At 39.2% G+C, this 25,479-nt stretch overlaps 2 protein-coding genes across 2 annotated transcripts; both read left to right on the top strand.

Annotated features, from left to right (window-relative positions):
- Nucleotides 1-1,317: 1,317 nt before the first annotated feature.
- LOC310926684 (3-oxo-5-alpha-steroid 4-dehydrogenase 2-like) lies at nucleotides 1,318-17,993 on the top strand (the record flags this gene model as incomplete). The annotated part of the gene is made up of 7 exons (XM_083888870.1): nucleotides 1,318-1,463; nucleotides 12,026-12,304; nucleotides 13,382-13,421; nucleotides 15,532-15,694; nucleotides 15,786-15,887; nucleotides 16,198-16,342; nucleotides 17,927-17,993. The coding sequence occupies 7 exons, from the start codon at nucleotides 1,318-1,320 to the stop codon at nucleotides 17,991-17,993; spliced, it is 942 nt and encodes a 313-aa protein (XP_083744996.1).
- Nucleotides 17,994-19,471: 1,478 nt separating this feature from the next.
- Nucleotides 19,472-23,000, top strand: LOC310926683 (microfibril-associated glycoprotein 4-like; the record flags this gene model as incomplete). Its single annotated transcript, XM_083888869.1, has 5 exons — nucleotides 19,472-19,477; nucleotides 21,138-21,284; nucleotides 21,594-21,690; nucleotides 21,815-22,000; nucleotides 22,759-23,000. The coding sequence occupies 5 exons, from the start codon at nucleotides 19,472-19,474 to the stop codon at nucleotides 22,998-23,000; spliced, it is 678 nt and encodes a 225-aa protein (XP_083744995.1).
- Between the last annotated feature and the right edge of the window lie 2,479 nt (nucleotides 23,001-25,479).

The raw sequence follows: 25,479 nt of genomic DNA, 5'->3' as shown, positions 1-25,479 counted from the left end.
TACATTTGGATTGGATTAAGTTGATGCCACCATCCTTCTTCCTCTGTGTGTTGATTTCAACAAGAACATTGAATGATTTCATTGAGGTTTCATGAATGACTTTTGACCGTCTGCTTTTAATGCTGTGGCTCTGTAATGTTTTGATTTTCCAAAGCACTGTGGTCGACTGTGGCTTGTTGTAAAGAGCTGTAGAAATAAAGTTCATGACACTGAAGGTTGAATTATCTACGACAAAATCTCACTGTTCTTTTAATGTTTCATGTCCTGCTGTTTGTGCTCGTGACCTTTGAATTATCTACGATAAAGTCAGATTGACTCACCTGACCGAGAGCTGGTCTGAGGTCTGTTGACTGAGAGCTAGTCTGAGGTCTGTTGACCAAGAACTGGTCTGAGGTCTGTTGACTGAGAGCTGGTCTGAGGTCTGTTGACCGAGAGCTGGTCTGAGGTCTGTTGACTGAGAGCTAGTCTGAGGTCTGTTGACCAAGAACTGGGGTCTGTTGACTGAGAGCTGGTGTGATGTTTGTTGAAGGTTAGAAAGTGGAAGAATTGGAGTAAATAAACATTTGCATCAGCCTCTGAATTCACAAACCCTGACACATACTAAATTATAATCCTTTCATGATGAGAATGAAAGGATGACGACATCACAACAGCCTTTAAACTTCACTTTGATGTTCACTTTAAAACAAACTGGTTCATCATCATCATCTTTATTATTATTATTATTATTATTGTTATTTATCCAATGATTTCTTTGAACTCTGTGACCTCTGACCCTGTCAGCAGAGTATAGAATCACCGTGACAATGGTTTTCTGTTCACAATGTTTCTCTTTATTATTGTTTTACTCAGATATGGAACAAAAGAATTGAAATCTTTTAATAAGAAACATTCTGTAAGTGTGTTTAACCCTCGGCCCTTTTCGTGGCTTAGGGTTTGTTAATTGTGAAGCCATTTTGTCTGTGTTGAATGGATATATCTCAAATTTTCCAAAGGAAATTCATTTTTGGTAAACTTTGGTAAATCTTCTTAAAGATTGTGAAGTTTCTTAAATGAGCCTAAAATGGCTAAGCAACGCGAGAACTTACTAAAGTGTTCCTCCTTCCCAAAAACTGCTATAAAAACATTATATATTAAAAAAAATTCCACTTTAAATTGTCAGTCTTATAAAGCTACTTCAGCCTGAAATATACACATCAAATATTAATAATATTTTTGACATTTTAACTCTTTAAAGGCCAGTTTGTTTTGTTTTCACATGGAGCAGCACTAATTGTACTACTTGTGTTTCCAGCTGCTGTTTTAGCCAAGGATGAGATGGACGTCTGCAGGAGCATCACAACTGACCTGATGTCTGAGGAGGAGGATGGAGGACATCAGCTGATGGTTCAGCCTCCATCCTTCAGGAGCCAGGAGCTGTCAGAACTGTTCTGTTCTACAAGAGAGGCTGGAGAGGGACCAGAGTACTGAACAACCCCCACAGAAGGCTGCATAATGGACCACTCTCTGCAGACCTGCTCCAACTTATGACCCTGAAGCAGCCAAGAGAGATTTTTCATAAAGCATGTTTGATCATCATAAGGGTTAACTGGCCACTCTCCAAAAACAAAAAGTTTAGGCGGACTCAATGCTCCAAATTTTTACCATTACTCACTAGCAAATCAACTTCAATATATCTACAAATGGACCCATCCCACCCAGTCAGATAGCACTTGGTCATACATAGAACAAACAGTTAGCAAAGACATCCATCTCTCAAACTTACCGTTCCTAAGCCAAACTATCAAAAAACACCCATGTTTCCAAAACCCCACAATATCATCAGCCCTGACAGCCTGGTGGAAATTCCACAACATTACTAACTCTGGCACCCTCGCTTTTCACCCCGATCTGGCACAACCTGGACTTCATCAGCAATAAACAATCACTATACATCAGCACTTGGGTATGTAAGGGGATTACTCACCTCAAACATCCATCCATCCATTATCTACCGCTTTTTCCTCCACCAGAGGGTCACGGGGGGTGCTGTGCCTATCTCAGCAGACATTGGGCGATAGGCGGGGTACGCCCTGGACAGTTCTCCAGTCCATCGCAGGGCCACATAGAGACAAACAACCATTCACTCACACCTACGGTCAATTTAGAGTGACCAATTCACCTAATCCCCATATCGCATGTTTTTGGACTGTGGGAGGAAGCCGGAGAACCCGGAGAAAACCCACGCACACACGGGGAGAACATGCAAACTCCTTGCAGAAAGGCCCTTGTTCCGAAGTTGTCCCAAACGGGGCTCGAACCCAGGAACCCGGGTTTTCTTGCTGCAAAGGCAAGAGTGCTAACCACTACACCAACCGTGGGCCCCACCTCAAACATATTTTCAATAATAACATCCTGGTTCCATTCCCTCACCAGGTCCAGAAGTTTGGCATCAGGAGCCATCAATTTTTACAATACCTACAGGTTTCATCATCCATTCAATCAACAATGAAAAACAAGAATATAAACTTAGACCTCCCCCCGTCAGCCTCTAAATTCATTAACATCTCCTTCTCAAAAAAACTTTGATCTAAAATATACAAATTATTATCACAGGCAGATACATCACCCTCCTTACCTTAGGAAACTGACCTCTCCATTGCTCCTGATACCGACTTCTGGCCCCAAATCTGCCAGAACATTTTCTCCATGACAACAAATTCCACAACTCATACAATACAAAATCCTTCATAGAACTCATTTGACTGGACACAAAATGCAACAAATGGGCTTCTCATCATCTGGAAAGACCACTTCTGGAGAAATATTATCCCAGATCATGGGCTGCCACATCCCACTTTCCCCTTCACTGTTCATGAGGAGACCTATCTACAATAAAACTTGACAAAATAAACACCCGTTCACTTCTAGTGGCGCTGACCATTGCCAAGAAAACTATCCCCATGAACTGGAAGTCTCTGAACTCCATACACATCATACACTGGAAAAACCTACTTGCAGACGACATCTCCTTAGAAAATACAAACTCCTCTGACTATAATCATAACCCTGTTATCATTCATCACTTTACTACAATCATAATATGCCACATACCAGCCACAACATCATTCACTTCAGTTCTTTGACGCCTCAATATTTTTCTTTATTATTTTTTATTATTATTATTGTTGTTGTTGTTGTGGGTTTTTTTGTTTGTTTTTTAAGCACACCATTATGATTAATATTATTGTGTTTATTATTATTTATATTTATTTATTTATTACTTATTTATTATTAGCACACTATTATGATTAATATTATTGTGTTTATTATTATTTATACTTATTTATTTATTTATTACTATTTATCACTTGGGTCGCGCTTGTCGGGCGCTGACCTGTGATCTCCTCTCCTCCGATTCTCTGCCCAGGTCTGTCTTCAGACGGCACATCACCATTTTTAATGCACATCACACTAGTTTAGGAAGAAGAAAGGGGACTCACATCAAATTATACTTCATGACAACTCCTCTCCTGGTTTTTAATGCACAACATTAGAAAGCACATATGTCAGAGAAATATAGTGCTATGGTAATAATGATGATAACAGTAATAATGGTAGTAATGGTGATAACAATAGTAAAACATATTAAGTAAATAATTAAGACTATATATACATCTAAACATAGGGTAAGGTGTTGTGCTGCATTCAGTCCGTCCCAGTTTGTGGGGATACAGGCTGGGAGGAATCCGAGGGAGTCCATGAATTTAGAGACTTCCACTCCACCCATATTATTATTATTGTTACTCATAATTTTTTGTAATATTGAATATGGTTGTTATTTTCTATTATTGATATTATTCGTATTATTATAATTGCAAAATTATATTAACAAAAAAAAGTTTGTATTATTGTATTTCGTTTTAGCTCTTTTGTGTCTACTTTTTTTCTTATTCTTATTATTTTAATTTTTTTGTTTCTGTTATTATGATTCCCACTTTCCTGTCTGACAATTATAATATTTATTATCATTATTATTAATATTATTAGATATTATTAGATGTTTCTTACTCTCATATCACACACACACACACACAAAGTCACAAATGCTGTTGTTTTTTTGTTTGTTGTTTGTTGTTTGTCTGTCTTGTATTGTTATTGTATTGTCGAATTGCAAAATAAAAAAATAATAATAATAATTCATCATTAAACTGAAGAGCTGTGAAAACCTGACCTCTGGTGGACAAAAGTGTCATTACGTTTAGCTGAATGATTGAAAGCTGCTGAAGAACCCTGTACCTGAACAATCAATATATGATGTGAAAATATAAATGTAAATAACTTTAAAAACACTTAGTAAAAAAATAAACATTACATTGTAAAGAACCCACATTATAATACAATATAAATATATAGAGCAATAAAATACTGTAAATAAGTAAACACACTTATATAAACTTAAATAACTCCCATTATAAACTTAATAAAATATAATAATATAAATAATATAAAATATAAAGTGGATTTCTTCTGTTTTATGGTCGACATGTGAACCAATCCATTACCCATAATGCTTTGTGAAATGTTAATAGTGAAGGAAATAAATGTCTAAAATAAATCACATTTTGACTGTGAAACATTTGACAAAAGATGGTAAAACAGTGTCAAAATGATGTGATACATAATTCTGTAATAATTCAAGTTTTATCATTTAATTCTTTACCAGCACCATAAGTGATAAGACTTAAGTGGACTTTAAATACTCTGTTATCCCCCAGTGACTGTAGTTTATTACAGCTCATTTCTAACTCTTCAGCAGCCATGGATGAAACCCATCATGTCATGCTGACCCTAACCTAATTGCCCTCTGGAGGGCAGTGTCAAAGATTAATTTCACTGATTTAAAAGTTTATTAAAAATATTGAACCCACTACTAGAGGGCAGATTAAATAATTAATCAGCCAAAGTCATATTAAATTATACTTCCAAAGATATACTTGTCCACTGGGGGCAGTCTACATTATTGTGTATAATGTGAATGTTATTTTCACTTCTGTGCAATAACACTTTTGTCCACAAGAGGACAGTCTAAACAACCCAACATCAATAGATCAGATTTGACCTTACATGTAATGTCAAACTTGTCCACTGGAGGGCAGTCAAAATAATTGAGGATCCATGAATCAAATTTGACCTTACTTGTAATAACACGTTTGTCCACCGGAGCGCAGTCTAAATAATTCGTCAGCCAAAGTCATATCAAATTATACTTCCAAAGATATATTTGTCCACTGGGGGCAGCCTACAATATTTTGTATATGTGAATTATATTTTCACCTCTGTGTAGTAGCACTTTTGTCCACCAGAGGGCAGTCTAAACAACCAAACATCAATAGATCAGATTTGACCTTAGGTGTAATGTCAAACTTGTCCACAGGAGGGCAGTCTAAATAATTGAGCATCCATAAATCAAATTTGACCTTACTTGTAATAATTCGTTTGTCCACCAGAGGGCAGTCTGAAGAATCCAGCAGCGATAAACCTGATTTGACCTAACTTGTAATGACACGTTTGTCCACTAGAGAGCAGTTTGAATAATTTCTCAGCCAATAATCAGATTTAACCTTACATGTAATTACATGTTCATCCACCAGAGGGCAGTCTAAATAATTTACCATCCATCAATCAAATTTCACCTTACTTGTAATGACACGTTTGTCCACTAGAGGGCAATTTAAATAATTTCTCAGCCAATAATCAAATTTGACCTTACATGTAATTACATGTTTGTCCACCAGGGGGCAGTCTAAATAATTTACCATCCATAAATCAAATTTGACCTTACATGTAGTAACACTTTTGTCCACTGGAGGGCGAGTGAAGAATCAAGCAGCGATTAACCTGATTTGACCTTACATGTAATATCAAACTTGTCCACCAGACGGGTCCGGGTACTAAAGTATAATCCGTTTTTTTCACAATACCAACAAACGAGAGCACGGAAATTTCCTTGTTTTGTATTGAACCAAAATATGAAAAAACGGAAACAGCACCCCTATTTCCTTGTTTCGTATTCAACCCAAATATGAACAAACGGAAACAGCGCCCCTTTTTCCTTGTTTCGTATTCAACCAAAATACGGAAAAACGAAAGAAACAAAACAAAATAACGCCCCAAATTAGTTTTTTTGCAAATTCCTTTTTTTGTTTTTCGTTCCTTAATTCTCGAGACGGCGGCTGACAGACCGGAAGCGGAAGTGAAGTGTAAAAACTTCAAAATAAAAGCGTGCTAATTTATTTTCATACAGATTATATACCATTCTCTTTATACACTTTAATGTAGTACATGTATTTTCGTGAAAAGTGAAACTATAACAGCTGGTTGTTCGGGAGAAGGACATGTAGGCTATAATTATTATTTTAGCTGAGTGTGTGAATGGATATTGTACAAAACGTTTACCCTGCCGAAATAAGCCAGAAATGTCACCAGCAGAGGTCGCCATCAGCCGCAGTCAAGACAGACATGGCTTCAAATTCCAATAATAGTTTTAATAATCATTTGAATTAAATTTGAATTAAAAACTTATGATTAAGTTATAATGATTTCAGTCAGGGATTTATTATGTTTTGTCTTATAGCCTATAACCCTGTATGATTTGGAATACAAATATGTTAAAATATGAGAAATGGTTCTATAGTATGTAAACTGGCTCATGACAGGTCATCTGATGCACATCTCAGTCTTGTATTGTCGTCCCAGGGCAAAATACAGTAATGTTATAAATAATATATATCTTTAAATGCATAGTAATTATTGAATGTTTTTATTATTTAATTAAGGGTTTTCTTATTCACTTTCAAGTTCAGTTGTGTTCCCTCTGTTATAAACTCTTCCATTTAGTAATATTGTGTTGTGATCAGTTCAGTAATTAAGTAAGTAAGTCATTTTCATTTGACAAATGCACTTTTAGACAGAAGTCAAGAGGAAAAGGTCACCTTGTGTCAAGGAGAGAGGGAACCCAAGAATGCCAACAGGCTCTCAACACATGATGTTGATGTTGATCGTGAATAAGAAAACCCTTAATTAAATAATAAAAACATTCAATAATTACTATGCATCTAAAATATATATTATTACATTACTGTATTTTGCCCTGGGACGACAATACAAGACTTCCATAGATGTTGATCCATTTGAGACAGGTACGTTTGCTTTGTATTCCAGATGACCTGTCATGAGCCAGTTTACATACTATAGCTCCATCTCAGCATATTTGTATTCCAAATCATACAGGGTTATAGGCTATAAGACAAAACATAATAAATCCCTGGGTGGATGCGGGCGCCACCTTGTGGCTAAACATTGACGCTGAAGTCATCATAACTTAATCACAAGTTTTGATTTTCAAATAATTATTAACACTATTATTGGAATTTGAAGCCATGTCTGTCTTGACTGCGGCTGATGGCGACCTCTGCTGGTGACATTAGATGCTAGCTTATTTCGGCAGGGTAAACGTTTTCTACAATATCCATTCACACACTCAGCTAAAATAATAATTATAGCCTACATGTCCTTCTCCCAAACAACCAGCTGTTATAGTTTCACTTTTCACGAAAATACATGTACTACATTACAGTGTATAAAGAGAATGGTATATAATCTGTATGAAAATAAATTAGCACGCTTTTATTTTGAAGTTTTTACACTTCACTTCCGCTTCCGGTCTGGGGGTTAACCCTAACCCAACCCTAACCCTAACCCTCGAGAATTAAGAAACAAAAAACAAAAGAAGGAATTTGCAAAAAACAAATTTGTGCCGTTATTTTGTTTTGTTTCTTTTGTTTTTCCGTATTTTGGTTACGGAAAAAGGAAAAAGGGGCGCTGTTTCCGTTTGTTCATATTTGGTTTGAATACGAAACAAGGACATTTCCGTGCTCTCGTTTGTTGGTATTGTGAAAAAAACGGATTATACTTTAGTACCCAGACCTTTCAGACACACACGGTATTTGATTTCCTCATTCATTCAGTCAGCAGAGTTTTGGCGTAGTATAGTTCTGCGTCTGTTCTGCGTTTACATTAGAAGTTATATTAGGTGGAGACTATTTTCACAACCATGTCCTTTTGACAGTGATCCTGTGGATGAAGGTGCAGCATTACTGCGCAGAGAATTAAATATTCTTCAGGAGATGATTATCAGACCTCATAGATGTTCTTACATTTCCACACACTTTTCTTTTAGAGCGTAACTGTTTCACGTCACAGTTCATCATTTACATACATGACCTAATCTGTCCTTACATTTACAACATTAACAACCGGAGTCACGCTCTCACATCACAGCAGAAATTGTGTGTTGCGCTGCGGTTTTTTACAATTATTTTTTTTACTTACAATTTTACAATTTTTCTTTTATACAACGTCATAGATGCAGAGCACTTGAACGTGATATAAAGAATGAAAAGTCATTTATGTGTGAAAACATCATTATGTTGGGGATAAAACAACTGTACAATTAAACAGTCACTTCATATTTACTTTATGTAAAACATGATCAAAATGAGGTTAATCCCATGAGATTATACCGAGGTTTTACCTGTTTGAACAATGTTTTTATGTTTCATCTTAAATTGCTGCCAACTGCGCTTCTCCCCCGCGGGATAACACCTAAATAAATAAATTAATAATCTACAACTCAAGCAGTTTCCCCCTGTAATATTATTGTGATTGTGCAAAGGACAACATTTAAACTTCCTCATCAGCAGCAGTGTTCTCTCAGACACCATCTCCCTCTCTTTTGCTGCTGTTACACTTCCTTCTAAAACATGCTCAAACTCACGCATTAATATTTTCAACTCCAGTGGGTGAATAACGTCACCCTCCGCTTCCTCGTTGTCATGGTGACTCGTTGAAACGGGGCTCCATTCATGCTGTCTTTTTATACTTGTGGTGCACGCGCTTAACTCGAGGTGAAACTTTCTGAGTTGAACAAACTAACTCAAATCAGCTGTTCTGAAACCGAAAACTCAGAGTTTCCTATCTCAGAGTAGATCAACTCAGAGTTCAGGGTTAGACTCAGAGTTTGTTGAACCTGCTTTGTGAAACAGACCCCAGAACTACAACTACACACGTCAGAAGAAGACTCAGAAAGTCAGCAGAGATCATAAAAAGATTATAATCGTAGAAAAACGATTAATGCACCGCACGGCGCGGCGTGTATGTAAATTTATATGCTAGAAAAACACCTTGAATGCACCAGTGTTACGTGCAGATGCAGCTAGTGAGGGACGTGTGTGGATCAATAATATGAGAAGGGAACATTTGAAAACACAACAGAAAGGTAACAAATGTAGGACAATATCAGTTAACTGGAAATTTTTTCAATTTGACGGACGTCCAGTAAAAGGAATTTTTTTGCAAAGTTTCTGGTGCTGTCGTGTTGTTGCTCCTGAAGGCAACACGACCAATTTATTCAGTCACTTAAAGTTCAGTCATAAAGTGTCTATGACCAGGTGATAAAGTTTGTCAGTCAGCACCAACACAGTCCTCTATTAAGGACACTCTTTACAGTGCCATCCCATAATATCCCACCACGTCCACAGACATCAAGAGATAACAGAGACTATTAGTGTGTTTTGTCTGTTGTAAATGTTTGCAAGTTGTGCAGCAGTTCAAGTAGATTGTTTATTTTTTGTTTTTATTGCTATCATTATTTTAATTTACTATAATTATTATTATTGTTTTGTTTGTTACTAATGTATTTCTGGCTGTTCTTTTAAATTATATTTAAAGTTGAGTTTTGGTGGTTCAATAAATACTCACAATAAATATATTGTGTCTATTAATCATGATTTCAATATCAGTCAAAAATAATTGTGACTAATATTTTTGCCATAATGGTTCAGCCCTAGTTTAAACATGTTAGTGTCATTGAAAAACATGTTTTTTCTCCCAAAGATCTTTGTCATTTTAGTTTTACATATATGATCTGCATACATAATACACTTTGCATGTTTACTTATCCTTTATAACCAGACAAAATGTAAATCATTTTATTTTAATTTTGTATTTTTAATGTTTTAATGAATTGCTTTCATTATGGAAAAGGCCACACAAGCCAACATCTGACAGGGAAAATAGCCAATACTGCAGTGTGGCACCTGGGGAGGTGAAACAGTATTGCGCAACAAATGGGAGGTGGGACCACACTGATTATTAATGGATATTTCGCACACTGTTTTCAGGTCATTTGAGAGTTGTTTTGAGGCTCCCATGTTGTCACTCTACAGAGAAGATGCAAAGAGGAGAAACACTTACAGTTGACCTCCTTAGATACCTTTACTCATGATTGGATTCACCTGTGTATGGAGGTCAAGGGTCACTGAGGTTACCAAACCAATTTTGAGTTCCAATAATTAGTGCTAAAGGTATTGAAATTAATAAAATGACAAGGGTGCCTAAATGTATGCACATGTCTAATTTTGTTTAATAATTCTTGCACACTTTCTGTAAATCATATAAACTTTATTTCACTTCTCAAATATCAGTTTGTCTCCTATATGATATATTTAACTGACATTTCTTCCAAACCAATGCTTTATAAAGGAAAATCATCAACATTTACAGGGGTGCCCAAACGTTAGCATACCACTGTATATACACACCTCACTAAAGCTAAATTAAATGGAAGCACAACTCAATGTCTTGACCTTATTCTGTACTTTGTGACAGAAAGAAGTCAAAAGTATATACTAAAGTACAAGTATAAGCTGTAGTATTAAAGTACAAGTATAAGCTGTAGTATTAAAGTACAAGTATAAGTTGTAGTATTAAAGTACTTATTCTTAGACTTTTGTTTATACTTTTCAGTTTAAACCAAGTTAACTTCACTATAATATTCTGAAGTTTAGAAAATATTAGGAGTGCAACGGATCAAAAAACTCACGGTTCGGATCATTCCTCGGATCAGAGTCACGGATCGGATCATTTTTCAGATCAGCAAAAAATAAAAAAAATAAAAAATAATAAATAGAAAAATTAACTCGTTTATTAACACTTTTAAATTATTCAATTAAAAAATATAAAATCAACTTAAAGTGCACATGGCATAATATCTTCTTTTTCAACACAATTAATGAAAAACAACTTAAAGTTGCAACAACAGAAGGTATCTCCTTCCTTTTCAAATTCAAATTCACTACATGTGCAAACCTATCTGTGGGCCCAGTCCTGCCTCATTCACTGCATTAATTTGTATTGTATTGCATTTATTTATTTTTTGGCATTATCAGTTGTGACTGGGATATTAGTAGTTGGACCTCTTTATCTTCCATTCCTCCACTGCCTGAGTCAGTACCTGCCTATGTCAGTACCTGAGTCAGTACCTGCACAAGATGAGTGTCTGTGTGACTCTCATAAAGGGGGCGTGTCTGCAGCACCGGACAACAGACGGTGCTCGGGAAAGTTCATCCACAACTTTTTTCTTCTCCTGCTCATAAAGATCACTGAAGTGTGTGCGCGACGGGATGTTGTAACGTGGCTCAAGCACTTTGAGCAAGTGTTTAAAGCCTCGTTTTGCACAACTGAACATGGCCTCATGTCTGCACCTATAAACACACAGATAGTGTTTGTGATAGCTTTAGCTCGGTTAATGGGCTAACATGCGCACAAGTTTGTTTTTCATAAATCATCCGCAGATCATACGCGTGCCGAACCGAAATAATTGATCCGAACGGATCACGGATCAATGATGATCCTTTGCACCACTAGAAAATAAAGTCGATAAACAGTCAACTTTCTCTCCTCCCTCTCTCCTCCTCTCTCCTCCCTCTCTCCTCCCTCTCCCCTCCTCTCTCCTCCTCTCCTCTCTCCTCCTCTCTCCTCCCTTTCTCCTCTCTCTCTCCTCCCTCTCTCCTCTCCTCCTCCTCTCTCTCCTCCTCTCTCCTCCCTCTCTCCTCCTCTCTCCTCCCTCTCTCCTCCTCCTCCTCCCTCTCTCCTCCTCTCTCTCCTCCCTCTCTCCTCCTCTCTCTCTAACCCTAACCCTCAGCTGGTCTCTGGTGGTTGGGGGCGTGGCCTACCTGTGTCATCAGCGGCGTGAACACACGGCGTACGGTCGTTACACGTGTGAAGGTGTTCGCTGCTGTTCAGCCAAACTGGGCTGGTTCCTGCAGGAGGTTCCGTCTCTGCTGCTGCCGCTGCTGCTCCTGCAGGAGGAGGAGGAACTGGATCAGACCAGGATAAGGACCAGATCAGGACCAGGACCGGGACCGGGAGGACGCTGCTGCTCTGCACCTTCATGCTTCATTATTTCTACAGGTCAGGGTCTGTAAACCACTCACTCTCCCACACCAAAGTCCATAGAGAAAACCAGTGATTTTAGCTCACAGGGACACAGGAGCTGCTGGTCCTCTGCTGCCTCGTTTGGTCACTTTGTGTCACTGAGTTAAGTCTATAGTAAATATTTTAAAAGCTGAATTCACTAAAATCAGACATTGTAACAATCAACAACTACTTCGGTAAAGTTGGAAAGATATTCACAGATTCAGACTTTCGGCTTCAATAGCTTGTAAACGAAACGTTCTATAAACACAAGCGTAGTCTCTTCTCAATCAGAATTGTGTACTTAATGAGCTACAGTAACATTTTCATCCAACAGACCTGAATTCCGGGCTGGAAGAATAACATTATTCTCTATGCGCAACGACAGCGAGACGGGTGTGAGGCGAGTGCCCAGGGACCGTCTACAAATTGCAACACAAGAGCTGCAAACAAAAATCAATACCTCCACTGTTATACAGTACAGAGACTCCAAAATCACTACACACACCAAGGGTCTCCCCATGGTCATACTACAAGAGCTGTTTTGTCAAAATGTGCCTTTTTAAAATTTGAGTGATTTTTTATTGGTATTAATCAGTAATATCTACCAATATTAATCAATAACTCCATTGTCATACATTACAGGGACTCCAAAATCACTACACACACCAAGGGTCTCTTCGTGGTCATACTCCAAGAGCTGTTTTGTCAAAATGTGCCTTTTTTGAATATTGGTGATTTTTTATTGGTATAAATCAGTAATATCTACCAATAATAATCAATAACTCCACTCTTATACAGACTCCAAAATCACTACACACATCTATGACCTCCCTATCAACATACTACACCTGCTAATTATGGAAATGATGACTTGGCCTATTTACAATATATATTTTATTTGGGGGAACAAATCAATAGGTTAACTCCTCTTAATCGTAGTGTTTTAAAAATCAGCACAGACAAAATATGTCCTCACCATGGTCTCATTACACCTCTTATCTTGCACAAAATTGTTTTTAAACAATTTTGCTGAATTTTTCTGTGAAATAATTTTCAATAACTTTTCCACTGTACATTGTAGAGTCACCAAACTCACCTCGGTCAAAGATGACCTTCCCATGGTCACACTACACCTCTTATTTTGGACAAAATTAATTCAAAACAATTTTGTTTAAAATTTGGCCTGTGGTCTGGGCAGCATGCATGGGTCCTGCGTAAATAATGCAGTGAAGAGATGGCAGAGGTTGTGCCCCAAACTATTACAGCCTTTTGGACTTGCATTCCCATGCATTAAAAATCATGAAATGCATTGCCAAAACCATTATTAGTCTATAAAAGTGTTTTTGTCTCTATCCAAGTTCAGTGTGGTTGTTGGTGTAATATACTGTAAGTACATATAATGTAGTTGCCACCATGGGTCATTTTGTATCTATAAGCACAGAACTATATTTGTATATGCATTTAACTTAGTACAGTCATAAACTGTTAATTACAAAGCTGGTTAAGCTGACTGTCAACCCTGTAATGATAACATGTTGCCACTCCACTGGTAATTTGTAATGGTCCTCTTTTAACAACCTGAATATTGACCACCCCATCCCTAAAAAGCCATTTACAGTTTTTTGATGTGATATGATGACTGCTCGTTCAATGTAATTTGGTTATATTAGTTCATACATAAAAATTCACCTAAATTGTTTTGAATTAATTTTGTCCAAAATAAGAGGTGTAGTGTGACCATGGGAAGGTCATCTTTGACCGAGGTGAGTTTGATGACTCTACAATGTACAGTGGCAAAGTTATTGAAAATTATTTCACAGAAAAATTCAGCAAAACTGTTTAAAAACAATTTTGTCCAAGATAAGAGGTGTAGTGCATGGTGAGTACATATTTTGTCTGTGCTGATTTTTAAAACACTACGATTAAGGGGAGTTAACCTATTGATTTTTTCCCCCAATAAAATATATATTGTAAATAGGTCAAGTCATCATTTCCATAATTAGCAGGTGTAGTATGTTGATAGGGAGGCCATAGATGTGTGTAGTGATTTTGGAGTCTGTATAACAGTGGAGTTATTGATTATTATAGGAAGATATTACTGATTTATATCAAATAAAAAATCACCAATATTCAAAAAAGGCACATTTTGACAAAACAACTGTTGCAGTATGACCATGAGGAGACCCTTGGTGTGTGTAGTGATTTTGGAGTCTCAGTACTGTATAACAGTGGAGTTATTGATTAATATTAGGATATATTAATGATTTATACAAATAAAAAATCACTTAAATTTAAAAAAGGCACATTTTGACAAAACAGCTGTTGTAGTATGACCATGGGGAGACCCTTGGTGTGTGTAGTGATTTTGGAGTCTCTGTAATGTATAACAGTGGAGTTATTGATTAATATTGTTAGATATTACTGATTTATACCAATAAAAAAATCACCAATATTCAAAAAAGACACATTTTGACAAAACAGCTGTTGTAGTATGACCATGAGGAGACCCTTGGTGTGTGCAGTGATTTTGGAGTCTCTGTAGTGTATAACAGCAGAGTTATTGATTTTTGTTTGCAGCATCTTGCTCTTGTGTTGCAATTTGTATACGGTCCCTGGGCACTCGCCTCACACCCGTCTCGCTGTCGATGCGCATAGAGAATAATGAAACGTTATTCTTCCAGCCCGGAATTTAGGTCTGTTGGATGAAAATGTTACTGTAGCTCATTGAGTACACAATTCTGATTGAGAAGAGACTACGCTTGTGTTTATAGAACGTTTCGTTTACAAGCTATTGAAGCCGAAAGTCAGAATCTGTGAATATCTTTCCAACTTTACCGAACTTCAACAACTCAGGTGAACTCCTGTGTGTGCTGTGATGTTAAAATCACTGATTTTCTCTATGGACTTTGGTGTGTGTGTGTGTGCGTTTGTGGAGGTGTGTGTGTGTGTGTGTGTGTGTGTGTGAGAGTGGTTTTTCCTGTACAGGAGAGTCTTTTGTTGTCGACAAACATTCCTAACATTCATGAACACACAGTGACAGGGTGTGTGACTGTGGAGAGTGATGGTGACCTCCTGACCTCAGTGACCTCAGTGACCTCCTGACCTCACTGACCTCAGTGACCTCACTGACCTCGTGACCTCAGAGACCTCACTGACCTCAGTGACCTCAGTGACCTCAGTGACCTCCTGACCTCAGTGACCTCCTGACCTCAGTGTCCATGTGTCTGTCAGGAGTTGTATCTACGCCCCCTGACCAGAGGGAGGCCCCTCCCCGTGAAGACGGTTGTCCAGGCGACCATCTTCTGCTCAGTCAATGGTTTCCTGCAGAGTCATCACCTGCTTCACTGCACACACTTCCATCACAGCTGGAGCAGCAGAGTGAGGCAGACTGGAGGTCAGTCACATGACTCACTTCACCTTTGACCCCAGCACAGCTGTCCACACTTGAAGACATGTCCTGTCTGTCCTGTCCTCTTTACCTTCAGGTCTCCTTCTGTTTGTCCTCGGTCTGAGCATCAACGTCCACAGCGACCACATCCTGCGCAACCTGAGGAAACCTGGAGAGGTGGTCTACAGGATCCCCTACGGTACTGAGACCACATCACCATTCACACCAGATCCTCATTCACACCTGATTAACACCAGATCCCCATTCACACCAGTTCCTGATTCACACCTGATCCAGATTCCCACCACATCCTCATTCACACCAGATCCAGATTCATACCAGATCCAGATTCATACCAGATCACCATTCACACCACATCCTCATTAACACCTGATCCTCATTCACACCAGGTCACCATTTACACCTGGTACAGATTCACACCATTTGAACAGTGTCCCACAGAGTGAACAGGGTCAAACTGGTCCCGGACTTCCTGTTTCCTGTTGTAGGTGGGATGTTTGAGTTTGTGTCCGGTGCAAACTTCTTCGGGGAGATCGTGGAGTGGTGTGGTTACGCTGTAGCGGCGTGGACCTTCCCCGCCTTCGCCTTCTTCACCGTCTGCTCCATCGGGCCCAGAGCGCTCCACCACCACAGGTGCGTCACTAACTGCTGAGCCATGCTCTGTGCGTCACTAACTGCTGAGTCACTGCTGAGTCACGCTCTGTGCTTCACTAACTGCTGAGTCACTGCTGAGTCACGCTCTGTGCTTCACTAACTGCTGAGTCACGCTCTGTGCTTCACTAACTGCTGAGTCACGCTCTGTGCGTTACTAACTGCTGAGTCACGCTCTGTGCTTCACTAACTGCTGAGTCACGCTCTGTGCTTCACTAACTGCTGAGTCACGCTCTGTGCGTCACTAACTGCTGAGTCACGCTCTGTGCGTCACTAACTGCTGAGTCACGCTCTGTGCGTCACTAACTGCTGCTGAGTCACGCTCTGTGCATCACTAACTGCTGAGTCACGCTCTGTGCGTCACTAACTGCTGAGTCACGCTCTGTGCGTCACTAACTGCTGAGTCATGCTCTGTGCGTCACTAACTGCTGAGTCACGCTCTGTGCGTCACTAACTGCTGAGTCACGCTCTGTGCGTCACTAACTGCTGAGTCACGCTCTGTGCGTGACTAACTGCCGAGTCATGCTCTGTGCGTCACTAACTGCTGAGTCACGCTCTGTGCTTCACTAACTGCTGAGTCACGCTCTGTGCGTCACTAACTGCTGAGTCACGCTCTGTGCGTCACTAACTGCTGCTGAGTCAGGCTCTGTGCATCACTAACTGCTGAGTCACGCTCTGTGCGTCACCAACTGCTGAGTCACGCTCTGTGCGTCACTAACTGCTGAGTCACGCTCTGTGCGTCACTAACTGCTGAGTCACGCTCTGTGCGTCACTAACTGCTGAGTCACGCTCTGTGCTTCACTAACTGCTGAGTCACGCTCTGTGCGTCACTAACTGCTGAGTCACGCTCTGTGCGTCACTAACTGCTGCTGAGTCACGCTCTGTGCATCACTAACTGCTGAGTCACGCTCTGTGCGTCACTAACTGCTGAGTCACGCTCTGTGCGTCACTAACTGCTGAGTCACGCTCTGTGCGTCACTAACTGCTGAGTCACGCTCTGTGCGTCACTAACTGCTGAGTCACGCTTTGTGCGTCACTAACTGCTGAGTCACGCTCTGTGCGTCACTAACTGCTGAGTCACGCTCTGTGCGTCACTAACTGCTGAGTCACGCTCTGTGCTTCACTAACTGCTGAGTCACGCTCTGTGCGTCACTAACTGCTGAGTCACGCTCTGTGCGTCACTAACTGCTGAGTCACGCTCTGTGCGTCACTAACTGCTGAGTCACGCTCTGTGCGTCACTAACTGCTGAGTCACGCTCTGTGCGTCACTAACTGCTGAGTCACGCTCTGTGCGTCACTAACTGCTGAGTCACGCTCTGTGCGTCACTAACTGCTGAGTCACGCTCTGTGCGTCACTAACTGCTGAGTCACGCTCTGTGCGTCACTAACTGCTGAGTCACGCTCTGTGCGTCACTAACTGCTGAGTCACGCTCTGTGCGTCACTAACTGCTGAGTCACGCTCTGTGCTTCACTAACTGCTGAGTCACGCTCTGTGCGTCACTAACTGCTGAGTCATGCTCTGTCCCAGCGCCTCACCTGAGGATCTACTTCCTGTCTTCTCCACAGAGACTACCAGCAGAGGTTTGAAGACTATCCTCGCTGCAGGAAAGCTCTGATCCCCTTCATACTGTGACCCTGAGGTGGGAGGGGCCTAAATGTCACCACAGCACATGTTGTCACAGCAGCTTGTAACACAAAAACCTCAGTGTCTGTGAATAAAGTGGAACTGAACAAACCCTCTCAGAGTTCAGTCAATAATTACACTGTTAAATTAATACATGAAGTTAAATATTTAAAATGTGAAAATAATAACAATATATATGTATTTAAGTATTTTATATGTTCATTTATCAACAGTCTGTGGGTGGCGGTAATGAGGCTTAAGTACTTGGCGTCTCCCGCCATTCAAACATTAGAACAAGGAAGTAGCTGCTGTACTAACTGAAGAGATCGTACTCGTGTACTCTGCGAGTATGTACTCCAGTTGTACTTCAGTGTGTACTTCAGTTGTACTTCAGTATGTTGACGGCCTACGAATATACATGATGACATGAATGTTTTGATTTGAGCATTTATGGACAGTACATGAGTACTTGTACTTTCTAAACCTTTAAGGCCTAAGTAATTTTTCTGAGTACTTGTACTTGTACATTCTAACCCTTTTAGGCCTTAGTAGTTTTTGGAGTCCTTGTACTTTCTAACCCTTTAAGGCCATAGTAGTTTTTTAGAGTACTTGTACTTTCTAACCCTGTAAGGCCATAGTAGTTTTTTTGAGTACTTGTACTTTCTAACCCTTTCAGGCCTAAGTCGTTTTTTGGAGTACCTGTACTTTCTAAGTATGCTCCATCCATTCAAGTGAAATGTGTGTATTTGTATTATCCACTGCCTTTGTATCACTGCATTTATTCTATTCACAATATTTGATTCTAATCTAAAGCCTGACCAGGGACAAAGACCGCACATTAGCTGAAGCTTCACATCTTATCTGCATCACATTGAACCATTTTCTGTGCTAATGTTGTATGTATCGTCTCTGTGAAAGAAACATTCAAATGAAATAGAAATATAATTTGAATTCTCCAGAACTGATCGAGTGAAAAAACAACAACAACGTATCTGAATGAGGTATTTTCTGTCTGTACTTTGATGATCATCAACCGTCCTCCTCAGGCCACGCCCCCAATATGATTCTTTCTTCTTTGATCCCCATCATGTGTGACGTGTCACCTCAAGAAGCCTTTCATGTATTCTATATGTATATATGTTTAACACTAAGGGCCTGATTTACTAAAGCTTTGCGCGTGCAAAAACGTGTGCAAACTGGATTGCACACGCAGATCTGCGTTGATGCTGATCTACTAACAGGGCGCAACAAGGAGTGCGTCGCTCAGATGGGCAAAATAGCACTCGCAACCCATTTAGCGTTTTTGCCTTAATGCATATGCAATATGGGGCGTTTACACGCTATTTTGGGAGGAGAAAATGTAAATATGTTATTTTAGCACGCGCAAAGTGATTTATCAAACCTGAAACTGATTGCAGTGTTTATTTTTGCTTCTATATTTAGCACGTTTGAAAGGCAGGTCTTAACTGGCACAGCAGTGCGCGCACATGGCTGTGATTATTCATAGTTATATTATATTTGTAAATCAGGAAATTACGCTTTTCCAGAGCATGTTCAACTACGCGTTCACAGATGACGCACATTTATTTCTTATTTGGTATATCTGAATAAAATAAATATTGATATCCATAGGAGAAATGTGTGTTTGTACTGGTATGGGCTTACCTTGGTCTGCAGTTTGTGGTTCAAGGAGGGGTCGTACCTATGTTCCCCGGTTAAGACCAGAGGAACGGGGAACCCCGCTTTACCTTAACGGGTCCAGCTCTAACCTGGTCTACTCTTGGTGCACGGCGAAGCGCAGGTGGCACAGTGCGCACACGTCACCAAAACCTCACAGGCAGGTTACCCTAACCCTAACTCTTCCAGTTCCAGACACATTTAAATGCAATAAATAATCACAACAATCACTATTTAATGTAACTATCTGAATCAGCTATAGATATATCTTCTATATCGATTGTCCCGTCGCCTCTGACGTCAGATCAAAGGCTGTTGGCACGCGTAATGGAAACTCAGCCTGACTGAATGAACACAGATGAAACCAGGGACGGACTGGGACTAAAAAGCCGTTGTGATGATCCGCTTTATTTATTTATTTATTTACATATTGACAAAAAAGTGACTCATCCATTGAAATTAGACCTATGTGTAATCTTGATAGACACAGCAGAACTCGCTCCCTGGCAGCTGTCAGTGAGCTGCAGGTGAGTCAGGAGGAGAGCGCAGCACCTTCTTCTTTTTCTTTTTTTTACAGCAACATCCATTGTCCATAGTTTTCTTTGTTTGATACGTCAGGTAATGATGGAGCTGTCCAAAATACAGACGCAGGATTAAAATAATAATAATATAAAAAGGTCCTATGGACCCGGGGAACAAGGACGTCATATATGCCTCGATCCCAGTTATCTGCTCATCGCAGAACGTCACTTTCTTTTCATTGGCTTCACATTTAATTCTGCGCTTCCGTTGAGTCTGCTCTTTCTCCATGTGGACAACTCTTGACTCGCGCAAGATCATCATTTCAATAGGGCGGTCTTAACCACTTCTGCGCCTGTAGTCAATTGCGGCCGCAATCTTAGTAGTTCACCAGCAAAACATAATCCAGTAACAGGCGCAGTCTTTCTGCTCGCGCAAGCAATTTAGCACTCGCTATTTGGAATCTTAGTAAATCAGGCCCTAAGTCTTTAAATCTCTTTGTTTTCAGAGATCATCCTGACCATTACCCAGAAATCACCACTTCAGAGCAATAATGGTGAGTTTGTTTTCTCAGTCAAAGCACTGCATTTGTTCTGTATTTCTTTAAATATCCAATCTACGCGTCTATTTCTAATCTTGTCAATGCCTTGACTATATTTTCTATTAATTTTTCAACTCTTTTGATGAATAAAAGTCTGACTTTTAGCAGAAAACACAAACAATTGTATAGTTGAGTCTAAACTTCAGAACAGTAGTGTATGATTGCTCCATGTTTAGGTGGTCTGACTTGTTGCATAGAGTTTCCTGCACATGTGTTTTTATCTTCGACATGTTTGTATCTGAAGCACATGTTTTCTCTGTGCTGTGTGTTTGTGAATCGTCTCTGACTTTAATGTTCTGATGACACTTTCGTCTTTTGATTTCAGGCTTTTATTCTTTTATTCGCTCTGATCTCAGCAGCCGTGTGCACCACCGAGTCGTCCAGGCGACTGCACTGATGTGTACGATGGAGGTTCTCTAAACAATGGTGTGCACACAATCTACCCAGGAGGACCAACGAAGCCTGTCCAGGTCTACTGTGACATGGGCTCCGATGAGGACAGTGTGAGATGGACTGTACGTATATGTTCCATCATCATTTGTACATTGTTATTCTATGAATCACTGAAGGGCTGCTCATCTAACGTCATTGCTTCTCTACCACAAGTTCATGGAGGACTTTGTCTAAATGTGGTTGGTTGGTTGGTTGGTAGGTAGATAGATGGGTCAGAAGGAACTGTGATGATCTCAGTTTTACGACCTTATATCAGTGTCGTCATCATCATCTATCACCAAAACATTATTATTGATCGAGCTACAGCTGGTGATGGATTAGATTGGAGAAATTCCCCCTAACACACAAATCTACTGCAGGTGATTCAGAGAAGACAAGACGGCTCTGTGGACTTTTATCGTGGATGGGACGAGTATGTATCTGGATTTGGACAAACATCAGGATCATACTGGCTGGGTAAGAGTTGAGACTTTAGCATTATTGCTACACTTATTGTTGAGTTTGATCACAGCTCTCATCAAATGACCTGAGTCAATCTGTCTGTCTTTGACTGTCCCTGCTGATCAACCTTGTCCTCCAGGACTGAAGAACATCCATGTCCTTACTCACAACAAGAAGAAGAGCTATGAATTGAAGATTGACATGGAGGACTTGGATGGCAACAAGGCCTGTGTCTATTATTCCACCTTCTCTGTGTGTTCGGTGCATGACGGCTACAGGCTGATCGTCGGTGGCTTCAGAAATGGAAGATGTGGAGTTGGTGGTGGTGAGTCTTAGTCCTTGTATATCTAGACAGAAAGGTGTTGATTGCTCCAAATATTGATTTGATGCCAGCTCTGACAATTGGCTTCAAAACAACACCATTTTGGTACAGTACATATATACAGTATATACAGTGGTACAGTATATAACCAGCGGCATGTACAGCAGGTAATATGTCAAGAAACTAGCAAAGATGACGGACAGCTGTTGTTGCCCGGGATACCAAAACAGTGGAGGAAAAGCAAACAGTCCATTGTTTCAGCAGATCACCAAAGATCCATCTGGTTGATTTGTTTCTTTCAATGTTTCAGTGTTTTTTGGAGTCGAGTGAACGCAAGTTTGTCAGAGAATTTAAAATGTTGATATTAAAAAAAAACAACAAAAAAAAACTGCTAAACTAATTCATGATCATAATCATGATGTAAATGATAAAGATTCTTCTACATTTGATTTCATGAGCTGCATCTCAAATGAACCATCCTATTTTACCGTCACACTTTCTAATCTTTTGTTCATCAGTGCAATAAACTATTTTGATTAGTGAAAACATTGAGCCAGAGAATGGTGATCTCAATTCTAAGCAACAACAAACATGTGATTGACAGTTCTTCCAGAATGGTGCAGCCCTAGTTGAGATATCTCAGGACTGGAATAATGTCTGCTCTGGCTCTTTTCATACTCATGAAAAGCACCAGGGGGCAGTATAAGTGTGACAGCTTCTGCAGTATGAAGTAATTCTTTTACACTTTCATTTTTATTCAGGAGATTCATTACCTTACCATGATGGTATGAAGTTTTCTACATTTGACAATGACCAGGACAAGGATGAATACAACTGTGCTAAGAGATACCTCGGAGGATGGTGGTACAACAGATGTCACAGGGCTAGTCCTAACGGAGTTCGTGGCAACACAGAGCACGGGATCGGAATCAACTGGTCGACTTGGAAAGGATATAATTATTCTATGAAGTCGATCACAATGAAGATCCGACCCAAACCGTGATGTCAGAGGTCACATGCTCTGCCTGGCCAATAATCAATCACACAGTCGTCTTTTGTAGAGTTTGACCAATATGAGTTTGTTGATTATTTCTTTTACCTTAATACTAAGTGTCACCTCTTAGTATTATAATCATAGATGATATTATTATAATTGTAATCATAAATATTATTATAATCATATATAGTATTATTATAATCATATATATTATTATTATTATTTATCATATCAATTATCATAGATATTATGATTATTAACATAGATATTATTAACATAGATATTATTATTATTATATAATAATATTATATAATTATAATAATCATATATTATTATTATAATAATAATCATAGATATTATTATAATAATCATAGATATTATTATCATAGTCATAGATATTATTATTATTAAAATCATATATATTATTAATATATATGATTATAATAATAATAATAATAATCATCATATTATTATTATAATCATATATATTATTATCATATATCATTGTAAAATAATAATAATAATAATAATAATAATAATCATATTATTATGATAGCCTCTTTGGTCCATTGCTCGTTCACAGACCCGAGAGGCATCATGGGAAGGACACTACTGCGCACGCTCTTTGGACCGCCCAACCCGGAAATAAACACGGACGCGCCACCGGTCGAACATGAGACAGCAGTTTTCAGAGCGAACAACAGCAAAGAGTCCAAAGTAAGTACATTAATTTCGTTTTTAACGTTAAAACAACGATAAAAGCTTGAATTAAACACGATGGTACATATTATAAGTGTGTTCAAACCGTTTAATTGTAAAGTACGACCATCGTTTTGGTAAAGAACGGTATCCGCGGGTTCTTAAAAAGTCTTAAAAAGTCTGAAATCCAATAATTTGAATTTATGAAAATATAATTTTGAAAGGTCTTAAAAATCTATAATGTTACTTTTATTTAAAACGTACATAAACTTCAGTCTCGCTTTGGAATGTTTCTATTTTTGAGGATGCGATAACATGGCTACAACACGGAACTAAAGTAGGTCACCTGTGCTGCCCTGTGACAATTTTTCGAGCACCACTAGCTAGTGAGCTGTGCTCGCGCCGTGGTGTGTTACAGCTTAGCATAGCAGCGGAGAAAACTTAATGAAAACCCACAGCTAAGCCGAATTGCAAGTTCAACAATTTGTGGTTCCAATTTTCCTTCATGTCTTTTGTACTTTTTTGCCAGCACGGTTTTGAAATGGGTCTTAAATTGTATTCATTGTGGTCTTTAAAAAGTCTTAAATTTGACTTGTTGAAACCTGCAGAGACCCTGTAAGAAAAACCCATGACGCTCTTACTAAAACCAACTCGCTCCGTCTGACAAAAGTAGTCCTTTAGACGTCGTTCATTTAGTGAATGAAGTGTTTAGTTTGACCAAAGCAGAGTTGATGTGTTAAAATAGTAACGTGTCAGACTGTGGTCAAAGCAGCCGTTACTTGGATTTCCGTTGTCAAATGAGCCGCTGCTAATGTGAACGTCTCCTTTAGGTCAATTCTACACTAACGCTCCAGGCCAAGCAGTCCTACTTAGGGTTTTCAAAAGAACTAAGAAAAATGTTCAATTATACATGATGAAAACAATATGTTATCACTGTGACGACATGTAACATAATCAGGGCTTATAATCCTAACGGGCCTCTAGGTTTCCATTGAAACAAAATTCACAAATGCGTCATGATCACGGTTGTTTTGTTCTTGTCAATAAAGATGTGATATTTAGGGAGAGTTCACTGTGGAACAGCAACTATTAAACGATGGAAAGTCTCTTTGTGCTAAAGTGAAACTTGGCTTCATACCATGTAGATTCTGAACTCCCCCGACATTAACTTCACACAGAGAACATTGTCTCTGTCTTTGAGCAGTTCACTAAAGACATCTCATCTGATGCATCTGTTATGGTCTTCATTACAGCCAAACTAAAGCGTCTTCTACATTTTAGTTCTGAAAGTGAACTTTGACCCGGTTCACTGTACACAGTAAAAGTGCTTGGTCCAATAAAACTGAAATCATAAACTACGAACAATTGTTGTCAAAGAAACAAAACAAGACAGGATCATATATTCCTTTATTGTTGTTTTCTTTTGAAAGGCACTGTCAAAGGTTTGGCTTCTGGACTAAAGAGACGAGACTTGAACCAGGGAAACCAGGCTGTTGATGACTGAGCTTCACAGGGAACTGTTGCTGTGATTTCCTGTAAATCCAGAGGGAGGAGCAGTGAACATCAAACTATTCTGTGACTTTGCTTCAGTCGCCAATTTAACGGCTGATCCTCCATGGCTCGGCTGCAGTTCGTTTATCTCATTCTCCAGACATACTTACTTCCGGTATTAGCTCCTTGTACATCTAGGTAAATAAACTCACTTTTATTTTACCTCCTGTGTCCTTGTCTGCTTCCGAGTCCTCAAATCTAGCGCCTTAGTCGTTTTCCTTAAGAAAACGTAACA

Source organism: Microchirus variegatus (genome assembly GCF_963457635.1).
Source record: "Microchirus variegatus genome assembly, chromosome: 5".
NCBI classification, from domain to species: Eukaryota; Metazoa; Chordata; class Actinopteri; order Pleuronectiformes; family Soleidae; genus Microchirus; species Microchirus variegatus.
This window is presented reverse-complemented; position numbering and strand designations above follow the sequence as displayed.